General features: G+C 37.2%; 2 protein-coding genes and 2 long non-coding RNA genes across 4 annotated transcripts; all 4 read left to right on the top strand.

Annotated features, from left to right (window-relative positions):
• The first annotated feature begins 894 nt into the window (after positions 1-894).
• LOC146328940 (zona pellucida-like domain-containing protein 1) lies at positions 895-7204 on the top strand. Its single transcript, XM_084716583.1, has 11 exons — positions 895-989; positions 1616-1731; positions 1825-2051; positions 2643-2827; positions 3647-3719; positions 3817-3914; positions 4741-4821; positions 4940-5111; positions 5197-5299; positions 6430-6459; positions 6626-7204. The coding sequence occupies exons 1-11, from the start codon at positions 976-978 to the stop codon at positions 6760-6762; spliced, it is 1236 nt and encodes a 411-aa protein (XP_084572709.1). The 5' UTR covers positions 895-975; the 3' UTR covers positions 6763-7204.
• A 1669-nt stretch (positions 7205-8873) lies between these two features.
• LOC146328939 (zona pellucida-like domain-containing protein 1) lies at positions 8874-11116 on the top strand. The gene is made up of 5 exons (XM_084716721.1): positions 8874-8887; positions 9386-9501; positions 10411-10637; positions 10737-10921; positions 11029-11116. Exons 1-5 carry the CDS (start codon positions 8874-8876, stop codon positions 11114-11116), a joined length of 630 nt encoding a protein of 209 aa, XP_084572847.1.
• Positions 11117-11191: 75 nt separating this feature from the next.
• LOC146328938 (uncharacterized) lies at positions 11192-12677 on the top strand. Its single transcript, XR_014769949.1, has 3 exons — positions 11192-11289; positions 12347-12427; positions 12522-12677. It is a non-coding gene; the product is annotated as an uncharacterized LOC146328938 (long non-coding RNA).
• Positions 12678-13060: 383 nt separating this feature from the next.
• Positions 13061-13914, top strand: LOC146328937 (uncharacterized). The gene is made up of 3 exons (XR_014769948.1): positions 13061-13232; positions 13425-13454; positions 13537-13914. It is a non-coding gene; the product is annotated as an uncharacterized LOC146328937 (long non-coding RNA).
• The last annotated feature ends 960 nt before the right edge of the window (positions 13915-14874 follow it).

Genomic DNA, 14874 nt, shown 5'->3' with positions numbered 1-14874 from the left:
CTGGTCCAATCATGTGAAAAACTTTAGCTGGAAAAAGAAGAACAAGAATCAAAATAACAAAAGAAAAAAATCTGTGGAAATGATTACAAAATGAAAAGTAGATATTGAAGGGTTTTTTGCCTCATTTAATACACCTCTATATGGGCAATATTGGTTGCACGAAGCACGTCAAGACGGTACTCGATTTCTTGCCATGTTCGCTGTAGCATAGCCTCATCAATCGTGGCATCAGTGATCTTTTGCTTCATGTGTGAAGCATGAATGTGATTAAAAACTTTGATAACCATTGAGCACATAGAACAAATCTGATTAACATATCTCATCAATTGCTTTTGTAATAAGTTTTTTAAATTATAAAGAGATTTTGTGGACACCCTGTATATAACAGTAATAGAATAGACTGTAAGAAGTCATATAAATATACAACAAATAAATGTAATAGGCAGTAAAAAGTTGTATACAGTCTTGTACATGTTGTTTGTATTGTTTTTGTGACATATTTTAATTATTCTTTTACATTTAACTGTCAATATTTAAATCCAGTGTAGATAATGATTTAAATAATACAATAATGGTAAATGCAGATTCATAAATCCTCATCTGTTATTTCCATTAAGTGACAAATAACTTGTGAAGCTCAAGTGTAAAAGAAAATATAAAAAACATATTAGAGACATATTAAACTTTGCAGATGTATACATAGAAACAAACATTTGTTATTAGCAGTACAGAGTTTCAAAGAAGCCTCAGAAACTACCAGTTGAACTAGAGTTGACACCTTGAACTGCGTGAAAAACAAATGTATTATAGATGAATTGTTATTTAGATCAAAACGTATGTACAGGAAAATATTCAGAAAAAGAAGATGTAAGAGGCCCAGCTCGTGTTACACTATTGTCTGGATGCTGCCTCACACGCCCCTGTGGGGGCGACAGTATAAATGGCGAGATCTGGTGGCCGATAGTGAGGCACAAAATGAAGACTTACAGGTGAGTCCCTTCTACAATAACATTATCAACTCTTTTTCTTGCAGTTTAATACTTTTGTAAAATATGTTATGCTACATTAATACTACTTTTATAATACATTGAATGAAATGACTCTACATTATAGAAAATATTTGAATTAGTGCATTTTTTTTAAACTATATCAACGATGAAGAGAAGAAGAAGAAGAGATGGATTTATTTGGTCTTCAAACCAAAGCTGACTTATGATAGTATAATCTGAGGGTCTTTATCCATTCTAAATCTATTTTTAAGGATGTGTTTATGAATGTATTTTCATCAACTGTGTCTTTAAAAAATGTATTTCAAAGATGCAACTGAATTAAAGGATGTTAGTAATTTAATTAAACATGACAATGCATAGATCACAGCCCAGTTTGAAGAACATCCCGCCTTTTTCTTTCAAGTGACTGATGCTGTTAGTTGTATAATGGGTTTAGATAACTCTATCACCTTTGTTGGCTTTGCCCTCATTTACAGGAAGTTTGATCTGTTGTCTTTGACGTCAAAAAATTTGGCCATTTTTGAAAAGTTTTCTTACAAAGCACTTTCCTCTTGAAACAAGATGATGCATGCTTCAGTTTCCATTGTTGTGCTTTTTTCTCACAGGTCCGCGCTCAGAACAATGAGGCTGGTCATCCTTGTGTGCCAGCTTGGCCTCATTCTGAGGACTGAGGCCCAGATACCAGACGCCTGCATTATTAGCACTACGAACAGACCTCCAGGTTTGTGGCATTTTCTCTGATATGATCTTCAGGTGTTTTCACACTTTGATTTCTGTCGATTGCCATCCTTTCTTTTTTTTTTGTCTTTCTTAGAAAATGAAGACATAACTGTGATGTGTGGCACTGAGTATATGGACCTGAGCATCTACCTTTGCCCAGTGTACCAAGCTCTTTACAACGAGTCTCTGATGGTCCTCAACAATGAGTTCAACAGACCTGACTGTTTCGGGACCGCTGACTGGACCGTTGATCCGCCGGTCTTAAAATTCAGATTCCCTATAAATGAAAGCTCCCTCTCATCCTGCAATAATAGGTTTAAGGTATTCTTCACAGCAGCTTTACCTACTGTTTTAAAAGTGTAGATCAATTAAGGAGCTTTTGTACCCTCAGATTTATAGTGAGCACCAACGTTGATTTATAGTTAAAACTGGTTGGTACCCAGTCTGAACATGTAAGACCTTTCACCCTCTTTTCAACCAGATGAGATACAACATCATAACAACATCAATGTGTCATAAAACACAAATTTGTTCAATCGTTTTCAGAATTTCTTCAGTTATAGATGGAAATAGAGATGATATTGAAAAGTATGAAGGCATTCCTCCAAATTCATTTCCCTGGTGGGTGAAATCTGGTCTACATGAGGATGTAATTTCAATGCATTTAATGTTTTATGTAAAATGTCATAAACACAAATTATATATAGGCTGTCGTCTGCCTTGTTCAGTACATAAGGATATTAGAAGAGTACAAAATCCATAATGCCATATGCTCCAAATTCACTTTGGTACATTTTGATGGAGTGTAATAGCATTATATGAAAACCAAGGACTGGATCTTGAATTTCTGCATCAAAGAATATACCTAATTTAAGCTGATTTCAGTGAAATTTGCATTTATTTTTTGAACAGATAATCGATCAGGTTGGGAGTGGAGAGTTCTCTGACTTCTCAAATGTCCAGTATGTCAACATCTCGGGCACCGTTACCTCTGTAGACCCTGCTGCAGGCATGATCACCTACCGCCCACAGATCCTGTACAAGTTCTCCTGCCTCTACCCGATGCAGTATCTCCTGAACAACACCCAACTGGGCGTGTGAGTATGTCATGTGACACCTGGAATCAAGGTGCGTGTCCACAGGATCCGTCATTTCCACACTTGCCATTCGTTGTCCATGTAAGCAGCCGTGCACTGCATTCTGGTAGTGCCATGGTGGATTTCAAGAGACAGGGCATCATGTTGGCTGGGTCTAGGCTACTTTCAGGGGTGTCCAGAGCGAGTCACCGCCTCTGGAAAACCATTTTCATTCTAAAATGAAGACAGATTCAGAAACTGCACGGTTTAATTCCCACCAAAAATTATTTTTTTTTCTCTTCATTACTTATCAAAGAACTTACATTAACAAAATTTGTATAAAACAAGTTCAGGAAGAAAAAGGAAAGTTAAGAAAGGACAGTTAAAAAAAACAATGAAAGTCAATTTTTTTTAACAAATAATGGTCTGTTATAAGTTTAACTGTTTTTTTGTTTTTTCTCAGACAGTGTTGAATTGAATAAGTGTATTTCTTGAATTCCTAAATGCAACAAAGCATGGCTTCCTACCTGACTATTTTCATGAAAGTTTCCAAGCCGCCATGTTGGTCCAGTTTGAAATCTGGGGCAGAAAGTGCACGAGTGAGCGCTTGTCCAATCAGATGCAGCCAATAGTATTTGCAAGGTTGTAGAAGAGTGTAGACCATGTTATTGCTAATAGGCAATGCAAGAAGTGAGATGAACCATCATGTCGAAAAAAGGTAACTGTGGACACGTACCATGACACCTACACTGCATGTGAGATATGCAGGACTCATTCCACATTTTGATTCATTCAAGTTTTTAATGCACACATATATGAATTTCTTCTCATTTAATACAGGTCAGGTGTGAGTCTCGCCATAAATGACAACAACGGCAGCTTCATCAGCACCCTGAGCATGCACCTCTACAAAGTAAGACCTGCTCAAGCTTGTAGAATCAGAGTGTATTTTTTTTTTTTTTTTTGACATTTTATAAGTTCATTTTTTTTCTTGCTTTTCTGTGAAACAGGATGAAGGGTACCAAGAGATGCTGATTATCCCACAAGCTGGACTCAACCTCAAGACCAAGATTTATGTTGCAGTTAAAGCTACCAATCTAACAGAAAGGTATTTAAGTTTTGACAGTTTGCAGGTTACTTTATAGTGAGCAGGGTACTTATCGATAGTCAGTATATTGCCTACAGTACATTTTGGAGAGGCAGGGAGGGGCACCAGGATGCACCAGCAACTAAAGGTATTTTAAAAAAGGCCAGCTAAATAAATAAATAAATAAATAAATAAATAAAATAATCAGAATCAGTTTAGGTGAACCCTATATTAAGGCATTTTCACTGCTTTACTTTGCCATCAGACAGCCTTCTCTGATGGGAAACCGCTGTTACAGGAGCCAAATATTGCACTCTCCAAACAAACCAAACTCAGCAGGTGAAATCAATAATATTACATTGCAGAACACAGTAATCACTCAGCTTCTGCTGCTGATTGCTTAATTTGTTTGAGTTATTGTGTGACTTTGGTGAATCTGAACTATCCTTTCAAGACCCAAAGTCATGCAATGACACGGACAAGCTTACAGGTTGAGGCAGGAGTTTAGTTGGTTTGGAGAGAGCAATGTTTGGCTTATATAACTGCATTTTCCCATTGTAATAGGCTGTATAACAGCAAAGTCAAGCTGTGAAATTATTCTAAATATAGAGTACACTTAAACTGATATTGATCTTTATAGGTGGACCTTTTGTTCACTGCAGTGCATTGCTTAGCTTCCGTGATGGTGCTCCTCTTTGCTTTTCCAAACTGGAAACGTGTTGACTATCATGTACTGTAAGTAATACACTGACTATGGATAAGTGATTTGTGCAACCCCACTTCAAATAATCCAAACTATTTCTTTAATAAGAAAAGACATTTAAAATCTACCTGTCTGTCCTCGCAGATTCAACGTGCTGCTGGACAGATGCTATGCAACAACAAGTCCGTATCCCATGATGAACACCTATTATGACCTTTTCATAGGGTGAGTCTTGTATACACAACCACAGTACATAATACAGTCAATTCACTCTGACATACAACCCCAAGCTCTTTGTTCTTCACCATGTGCAGTCACACTATCCATCTTTTCTTCACCCAAGGTGTAACCGTGACGCACAAACTAAGGTGGAGGTGAATGGGGAATCTCAGACAGCGTATTTCTCCTTTGAGGCCTTCAGATTTGTGGAGCACAAAAATCAGACAGTTTCCACTTTCTACCTGCACTGCGTCACCAGACTCTGTGAGGTGTCCGCGTGTCGTGGATTATTGCCCGTGAGTAGACACCATGGTTCACAAACAGGCACTGTAGTTAATTCATACATCAGAGTCTTGATTGCCTTTCTTTAATTTTGAACAGGACTGTGAGGCTCCCCGAGCAAGGAGAAAGAGAGAGTCCGGTGGAGTGTCGGCCAACGCTACAGTCACCTCACCTGCCATTGTTGTGGGAAAACAGACCGTTGGTGCGTCTTTAAGGCTAATTATAACAAACAAAGATATTCCTACATCTTAGCACAACAACATTTTATATGGCAAATAAAGATACAAATGCTTAAGTGAACAATATTACCAAATTTCAATTCGTTTAGTTAATTCAATCTGACTGGAGATTCTTAAACCTGATGAATAACTTAATATATGTAAATAAACAGGATTGGTCTTTTTTTGATAGAAGAATAATTATCAGAAAAATATGAGATGTACAATAAGCAAGTTTTTAAATTATAAAATAGGTTGTTTGCCCATGCCCTCAACTCTGTCGTTAAGGTTTGGTTAAAGCTGGGGTAGGCAGTTATTTTTTTCCATAATAACCTTTAAGCATAAGGTGATTCAGGTGGTCTGAGAAAAAACATAGACTTCTGTTCTTCCTCTTGGCTCTGTTTTTGATTTTAAACCTGGTATGAACAGCTGGAAAACTGCTGGAATATGTAAGTGTGGCGAGACAGAGCGGTCAGGACGAGACAGGGAGCCTGTGAATATGGACAGAAGTGTCGATGTGACTTTCTTTGATCGTCAAGTCTGATGTTAATCTACAATTCTGTGGTTTACACTGCAGACTGAAGTCTCTGTTAACAGTGACAAAGATCCACACTAAATACACTTATCTCTTCCTCATTGTACTACTGGATGAGTTGTCTTTTTCAATGGAAACCCACTACCACAAATGCGATGGAAACCAAAAGATCCTCTAAGTCATTATAATGACAAAGTTTATCATAATAATGACTTATTATCTCAAATTAATGAGAAATGTTCTCATTATTATTCAGTGGTAATTCTGAGACCTAACTCATTACATATACACTATTTTGTAAGTTAGTTAATATGTACATTATTTCCGTAGAAGTAGAAAATAATTGTTTTACTTTATGGCCTTGCTGCCCTGGCATTTGGCCTTTGTACCGTCAAAAACACCGAAGAACAAGTGGCACTGACCCTAAAATTATAAAATTTCAGGTCCGTGTTGGACAGAACTACTGCTGGCATTTTCAAAAATGTCAATGAATGTCAATATTTGTTTGTTTAATAACAATAATTTCAGAAAAAGTGTATCCTGACAATTACTGACTATAATTTTGGCTCATTTTTTTAGGAGAGGCTCAACCTTTCTCGGCTTCTCACAGTAAGAATCTGCATTATATGATGTTCTTAATGTACTGTTATGGCAAATTATGGACTGTTTTCTTCGTCACTAATTGCTCATTCAGTAATTAGCAACATTAATTAATATACCCATGAAGTATGATATCTTTGTGTCTTTGTGCTTTTCTTCTTCCCTGCTCACACAGCCACGTCACCTGAGAGTAACTACAGCAGCCCTGTGGTGGCTGTGATCGTCTGCATCGTCATCCTCGCTATTCTCCTCGTCGCCATGGCCATTTACTTTGCGTTGTACATCAGACGGAGAAAAACACTCATTCAGTAACTGACTGAGAGTGGAGTCCCTTCACTCATCTCCCGAACTGCCAGTTTAACACTTCATCATCTACAAAGCACACCCGTTACACTGCAGAGATAGTAAAACAAGTCATAAGAAACAATAGTCAGGAATATCATACTGTCATACTACTATATTAGCTTTTCCATTTTACAACCAACATTGTACCGAGGTCTCAGCATTAATTTAGGTTTGCAACTTTATAATCATTATGAATCACATAGCTTGTCAAAGTGGAGATGAGGGCACGAGATCTGTACAAAAATTGTGTATTATAATTGTTAGTTTCAATTCTGTTGTCAGAGTCATATTGAAGTATTTAATGTCATTATTAGAAATGGTGTATTTTTAAAATGTTTTCGATGAGAATGAAAAGTGCTTGTGCTTTATTCTTTGATAAAACACACCATTAAAGTAAACATTAAAATTTTGTTTGTCTCTTATGTATGGTTGAACACAGGTAATCAGAGAAATCTAACATGTTGATGTTATTGATGAAAACTTGGCTAATATAAGTCAAGTTGGACACTTATGTAGAGATCTAAACAAGATTTTATTGTATCTCCATAGCGATTTTAATGATTTAATTTGAATTGCATTAAAATATATATTCCACACGGCTAACATACTGCCCTGTTTAACTGTGCTTGACTGCAATTGTTTGTCACAAAAGCTCTGGGTTGACTATATATAATTAGATTTTTGGTTATTTCATTCATTACAAATTTATTTGATAATATCTGCTACCACAACAAAAATTGAAAAGGTAAATGTCCTAAAGTGGCTCCTGAAATTGTACCCAATCTTGACAGTATGTCTGATCGACAGGCCTTGGGTCAAAGTTTTCAACCTCCTAGTAGCACCACAAAAAAGTCATTAGAGTAAATCATCTGGAGACATCATTCTATGTGCAGATATATCTTATCTTATCATGTTAAGATATTCCCCTGATTAACTGAAAACTTTGACCTGCAAGATGAGGAGTCAGACGGTCAACAAAATCATTAAAATTCAGCCTCACCCTTGAATATCAGTACCATATTTGATGGCAATCCATCCAATAGTTTTTGAGAAATTTCACACAAAATCAAAAATGTCAGCCTTCTGGTGATACAACAGGAAAAATGAAGTGATACTGAAATGCTTAATTCCCTGGGGATTATGAATCGATTTCAGTGTGGCTAAGAAGTTAAAAAGTACAGCTGGGTTTATCTGACAATATCTCCAAAACTACTGCTGCAGCAGCGTGGGATCAAGGGCGGCAACATCTTGGGATCAGAGGCCTGCAGCAGCACAAGTTCAGGAGGCGGCAGCAGCAAAGGTCAGGGGGGCTGCAGCATCAAAGGCTCAGCGCAGCATCAGAGGCTCAGAGGGCTGCAGCAGCAAAGGTTCAGGGGTCTTCAGCAGATCACGATCAGGGGCCTGCAGCAGCAAAGGTTCAGGGGTCTTCAGCAAGTCAGGATCAGGGGCCTGCAGCAGCAAAGGTTGCAGCAGCAGCAGCAGCAGCAGCAGCAGCAGCCAGTATCTCACAGCTGTAAGCCCTCTTTCACTGATGTGACACAGAAAATCTGAAAAATGAAAAGTGTAACAATGTCTATTAGAATCTACTACGACATTATAACTCTACAACATACAGTATATATTTATACTAGGAATGGAAATCAAAACTGTAGTAACCACTGACTTTATAAACATTTTAGGGAACGACCTAAAGGATCACAGCTGGTTTGTCCTACTTACAGCGCCTCTGCTATGAGGTATTCTCATCTTATCCTTCAAATTAATTAGTGGCCCTATTATACTGTAGTTTGTATCACAAATGCCAGGCTACTGGGGATATAACATCCAGGGTTCAAATAGCTCATTCACACTCACAGATATAAAATACTGAAGGGTGTGTACTTTTTCCAGCATTTATCTGAACTATAGGGCCTCTTCAACACATATAAATCACGTTTTTTGTTGAGGAAACTGCATGTTTTGTTGTTAAGGACCAGCTCATGTTGCCCTTTTGTCTGATAAGTTTCGTCTTACATCTTTTTGTTATTTGGTCGCCACTATAAATGGAGAGACATGGAAGCAAAGAGCCAGACAAAAAAATGAAGACTGACAGGTGAGTCTCTCAAATACTTTAACCATCTTTTCCAATTCAGCATAAATAACCGAATGAAAATGTTTTGATTCACAATATTCACAGGATCAAATTTATCTGAAAAATAATGCATTCAGTGTCAGTTGTATTTCACTTCATATGCAAGGTGGCAGATATCTGTAGAAAGTAAGGACGCTTAACTCAGTTTGCTGGTAAGTATCTCTGGAAAGAGTTTGTTGAAGATGCACCAGAATTCCATCATAAAAGAAATTAGCATTTTTCTTCTGATTAATATGAGAATGTATGATGCATAAATCAGGACAATATCCAGCCAGAAATGTCCCTTTTCTTCTCATAATACCACAGTCAAAAGTGACCGCTTTTGTACCTTCTGCAGCCTTTGTCCTTGCATAGACTGATCTGTGGTGTGTGATGACAATTTTTTTATTCAGACTACTTCCTCTGGAAAAATGATAATGCATGCTTTGATTACCATTGTTTTGCTTTTTTTTCTCACAGGTGCAACCCCAGACGAGTGAGGCTGGTCATCCTTGTGTGCCAGCTTGGCCTAATTCTGATGACAGAGGCCCAGACACCAGAAAGATGCATCAGACATTATACATACCGACCTCCAGGTTTGTGGCGTTTTCTGATACTTCTTCATTCACTTCTGTACACCACTAAACACTACTGCTAACAGTCAACCATGCTAGTATATTATTAAGGGTCCAAACAGCATTGTTATTCTTTTGTTTGTTTGTTCTTTCATTCTTTCTTTATCCACTAAAATTGTTTGTGCAGCAAAACCCAAAAAAAAAAAAACTCACCATAACCGGCAGGTGGGTTGCAAATTCCACCACTACTCAGGTAATAAAGACACATTGATCTTAAGGTGGAGCTTTAGAAATCAAGTTTATGTTTTCACAGTTAATTTGAAAAGACTCAAAATTCTTTCACCATATTCATGTTTCAATTCAATTGGCCTTCTGGTTGAAAAATGTCAGTTTTTATAACTTTTTCTAAATTTGATCAAAGTGCTATTTTCACCAACTGTTGGGCCAATCATCCTGAACATCAGTCAGGATCAATCAATATAAAAAAAATTTTATGCATCAGTCTATTTAGGTTTTACAAGACATTTTTTTAATCAAAATAGGCAATTTTTAAAAAGTTGCAATAACTCATGAATGCATCAAAATATCAAACTGAAAACTGACACATGTTCAGGGGTCATTACTGAGCCTAGATATTGAGGCACATTGTGCTGCATCTCTAGGGGGCGCTATAGGTGTGAAAAGTTTTTATCTTGTAATCTGCTGCAGGATATCATGTGAAAATCATTTAGGATCATCACTCAGTTGATGGGTGAAGTTTGGCAATTACTATTTAAAGTGGCCATGATTTATTACAACAAATCTTAACCTTTCAAGACATCCGCATCTGGTCTCATGCAGGTCTTACTGTATTTATATTTGTTTTGTGTTATTGTTATTTCTACTCTCTGTTAATTTACGTCCTACCTTTTTTTTTTTTATCCCTTTCAGAAAACACGGACATAACTGTGATGTGTGGCACTGAGTATATGGACCTGAGCATCTACCTTTGCCCAGTGTACCAAGCTCTTTACAACGAGTCTCTGATGGTCCTCAATAAGCAGTTCAACAAAGCTGAGTGTTTTGGGACTGCTGACTGGGCCGTTGATCCACCAGTCTTAAAATTCAGGTTCTCTTCATTGGGAAGTTTCAGCTCATTCTGCAATAATAAGTTTGAGGTATTCTTAACAAGAGCTTTGGCTACTTTTTTCCCCAGAAGATCTTATCTTATCACAGCATTCTATGAAAAGTGAAAGATATGCTTGTTTTTTCAACAGATAATCAATCAGGTTGGAAGTGGACATTTTTCTCACTTCTCACAAGTGCAGTTCGTGAACATCTCCGGCATTGTTACCTCCGTAGACCCCTCTGCAGGTATGATCACTTATCGCCCGCAGATCCTTTACAAGTTCTCCTGCCTCTACCCGATGCAGTATCTCCTGAACAACACCAAACTGGGCGTGTGAGTATGACATCCAGAATAACACCTACCATACATGTTAAATAAGCAGGACTCTATATTTGAATTTTTTAAACATATATATATGGATTTCTTCTCATTTAATACAGGTCAGGTGTGAGTCTCGCCATAAATGACAACAACGGCAGCTTCATCAGCACCCTGAGCATGCACCTCTACAAAGTAAGACCTGCTTGAGCTTGTAGAATCAGACCAAATGTATCTTTTAACATTTCATGACTTCATTTTGTTCCTACTTTTTATGTGAAACAGGATGAACGGTACCAAGAGATGCTGATTATCCCACAAACAGGACTCAGCCCGAAGACCAAGATTTATGTTGCAGTTAAAGCTACCAATCTAACAGACAGGTAGGCATTCCCTTCTGAAAGGAATAGTTGACACTTTGGGAAAAATGCTTCTTCACTAAAAGAAGATTGATATCAATCTTATGTGTTTTCGCTACACATGAAGCTCATGGATGTAAACACCAGATACCACACACACACACAAATGTCACCTGTTCAGTCTAATAGGAATTGCTCGCCTTGCGCATACTCCAGAAACATTTTTAGTTCATAATGAAAAGAATCATAATTGACCTTGTTTGCAAGTCCATGTTCTGTCAACAGTTTTAAAACCTCTTTTAAAATGGTGGTTTATGGGGGAAAAAAAATTCATCACTATGTCATGAGTGGCCACTGGGCAAAGTTGTGATGCCAAATCCCCTGATTAATACTTCATAATGAATAAACAGCCAGAATTGATCTAAATTAGCTTATCTTAGCATAAAGACTGCAACAAATATAAATCAACATAGCCACTGGTTTGTGGACCACCATTTTTAAGCCTGGAAAAAGCCTGGAAAAGTTTGGAATTACTGGGGTCGCTATCTTGTTTTTTTGGTATCTTTCTCATATTACAGCTATAAAGCACACTAAATTATGTTTCTAAAAACATTTTAAGCAAGAAATAGGCAATGTAGTAACAAAACCTTGATCCATATATGATCAGCACTGCCCAGTTTGACAGTTTGGGCTGAGCTTCATGAGCCCTGAGCATGACTTGTCAATCACTTGGTACAACCTGCTTTATTATCTATTTTACTCTAAATGTGACTAAAATAAACACCATGCTGTGTAGACTTGAAACTAGAGTTCGAGATCATAAACTCATCAGGAAAATGTTTACAGAAGTCATAAATAAAGTAAGAAGTGGGGTCATTTGCCATAAGACTCTATAGAGTTGGACTTCTTTTTGCAAACTGGAGTTGCCCCCTACTGGCCATGAGAAAGAAGGCAGGTTTAAGGCACTTCTGCACCGGCTTCACTTTTCAGACCCAGATGCTCCACCTACTATTTAATATACAGTCTAAAGAACAGACATGTTCTGACAAACCTAAAATCCACCTAAAATCTGTCCTCACAGGTTCAATGTGCTGCTAGACAGATGCTACGCAACAACAAGTCCATATCCAACTATGAGTACCTATTATGACCTTTTCATAGGGTGAGTCTCATATAATCACAGTATGTTATACACCGCACTTACTCTTACACTCACATTCAAGTTATCTCCTCGAACTTCTTCTTTTTCACCCAAGGTGTAACCGTGACGCAAAAACAAAGGTGGAGGTCAACGGAGAGTCTCAGGAGGCACTATTCTACTTTGAGGCCTTCAGATTTGTGGAGCACACAAACCAGACGATCTCCACTTTCTACCTGCACTGCGTCACGAGACTCTGTGAGGTGTCCTCATGTCATAGATTATTACCTGTGAGTCACAGCAGTCACTTCACACTCTTTACATTGTACTTCATCACTAAAACGTGTATGCTGTTCTCAGTTTTGTGGATATTTCGTATTCTGAAGTGGTTTCCAAAACAGTTTTTGGCACGACAAATCGTTTTGACATCCCATATCATCATTATCATATCAAGATCAAAAGATCAAAAGATAAAGGCATCCTACTTATACAGAGATATAAATTTGAATGACCGAGATTTTATTAAACTGATCAATTCTGACCTATTAACCCTAGTTTCTGATGCCTTCCTTTGTATTTTTTAAGGGTTAAACCATTTTAGATGATCATCACTTTAGGTAAATAATACAGAGGGGTTCTTGTTTTGAGCAGGTCTGCAGCTCTGTCCGCCGCCAGTCGAAGAGAGAGGCTCAGTACGTTTCAAACAGCACTACAATCACATCACCTGTCATCCTCGTGGGCAAACAGAATACTGGTGAGACTGATGGGCAGAGAACCACCACAGATATTCCTTCATACTATCAGACGGACAGAGAAGACAAATATGGAAGTAAGTAAAAGTGGGAAACTGAAAGTGTGCACCTTTGCTTGGTTCATGTTTCTGAATAAATTGCCAATATAAAGAACACAAAGTAGTTGTAATGTCGAGGCCTACTTTTAATAAAACTCTTAAATTCATTGGTTGCAACAAAAACACAATCATGACGTCTATTCTAATGGCAGTTTTTCTTTCACTTTTCAGCACACCAACAACCGCTCTCAGTTTTTGAGGGTAAGACTCTGCACTGAATGCATCACATTCAGCGTGAGCCCATGAAAAGTCCTGATACTTCTTGTTTTTGTCTCTCACACAGCTACATCATCTCTGAGCGGCTACACCATTCCTACAGTGGCTCTAATTGTCTGCAATCTCATCTTAAATATTTGTTTCTTTGTATGAAAAGCAGTCATGTTCCCTATGAGAGAGAAGGAGACTGAAGACCTTTCACCTCTCTTAGAAACACTTTTTTATTCTCTAAATGATGTTTAGCTGAGCCTGGTCCTGGAGCTGCAAGTTTCCTGTCAAAACAAGCATGATATTCAGACAATCTGTAGGTTAACCTCTACTTTACCACTGACATTTATCAGAATTTATAAAATTATTAAAAAAGAAAAGACTTGTGAAGGTTGTTCTGCATTTAATTTCTTTAATCCACTTGTGGTTAACATAATTAAGTGCAGTTCATCAAATGTCAGATATATTGTATAAATCAGTTAAATGTCAAATGTCAAAATAAGTGTTAGACTGAAAAGTGAGTTTTTCAGAGTAAATAAAATGTTGTTTAGAAGAGTTTGAGTTGACATAAGATACTCTATGGTTGGGTTTCCAGTGCAATGAAAAATACATTACCTAGTAACTTAGTATTTCTTAACAAATGGGGAAAAAAACTAAAGAAAATGTAATGTATCATCATGTAAAATTTCTGATGTTGTGCAGAAATGTTCTTTTCCTATTTCAAGTAAAGGTACCTGGAACTGTTTTAATGTTGTGGATATCTTCCTTGAGAAACCTCAATAAATAAAAAAAGAAAGAAAGAAAGAAAAAGACACACATCCATATGCCCAATGGGGCGGGTGCTGGATCGTAAAAATACCTGAATCAACACACCAAAAAGCAAATTATGTGAATAAATACCTTAAACAGGAGCTCTTTGCTGTGCACATCTTTTCTTTTCTCTTCAAACTTCAATAAATAAACATCAATGCAATTTCAATGCAAAACATATTTTTATTGTTACCACTCAGTTTACCATCAAACTCCTTACTGTTCATGTTAGTTAATATTAACCTTATAAAAAGCTGACTGAGATTATATCTTGATAATTTGGCTCAAAATATATTTAGGGAGTTGTTGCACATTATGCACATTAGAAAACAAAACGGTGGACCTCAGATATACTGTATAGTGCAAGTCCAAACCCTGAAACAACTGTGGGCAGTGAAAGCAGTCATTCACAAAGTCAAGCCGAAACATTAGTGTTTTACACTAATGTTTCGGCTTTCTCCTTCTCTAAGGTATTAAAACACGAAAACGAGCAGATAAACATCATTACATATATATATATATATATATATATGTATATATATATATATATATATATGTACGAAAACACTTTGTGTGGATATTATTTAAAACTATCCTTACCTATATA

Source organism: Lutjanus erythropterus, chromosome 4, assembly GCF_056507025.1.
Source record: "Lutjanus erythropterus isolate fLutEry1 chromosome 4, fLutEry1.hap2, whole genome shotgun sequence".
Lineage (NCBI taxonomy): Eukaryota > Metazoa > Chordata > Actinopteri > Lutjaniformes > Lutjanidae > Lutjanus > Lutjanus erythropterus.
The sequence above is the reverse complement of the archived record's forward strand: the minus strand, read 5'-3'. Positions and strand labels throughout refer to the sequence as shown.

Bases quoted from the DNA above. Each gene is read 5' to 3' on its own strand.
- LOC146328940 (XM_084716583.1), top strand. The intron at 1,732-1,824 runs GTTTGTGGCATT...TGTCTTTCTTAG, and splicing joins CACTACGAACAGACCTCCAG to AAAATGAAGACATAACTGTG. The intron at 5,112-5,196 runs GTGAGTAGACAC...AATTTTGAACAG, and splicing joins CGTGTCGTGGATTATTGCCC to GACTGTGAGGCTCCCCGAGC.
- LOC146328939 (XM_084716721.1), top strand. The intron at 9,502-10,410 runs GTTTGTGGCGTT...TATCCCTTTCAG, and splicing joins TTATACATACCGACCTCCAG to AAAACACGGACATAACTGTG. The intron at 10,922-11,028 runs GTGAGTATGACA...CATTTAATACAG, and splicing joins AACAACACCAAACTGGGCGT to GTCAGGTGTGAGTCTCGCCA.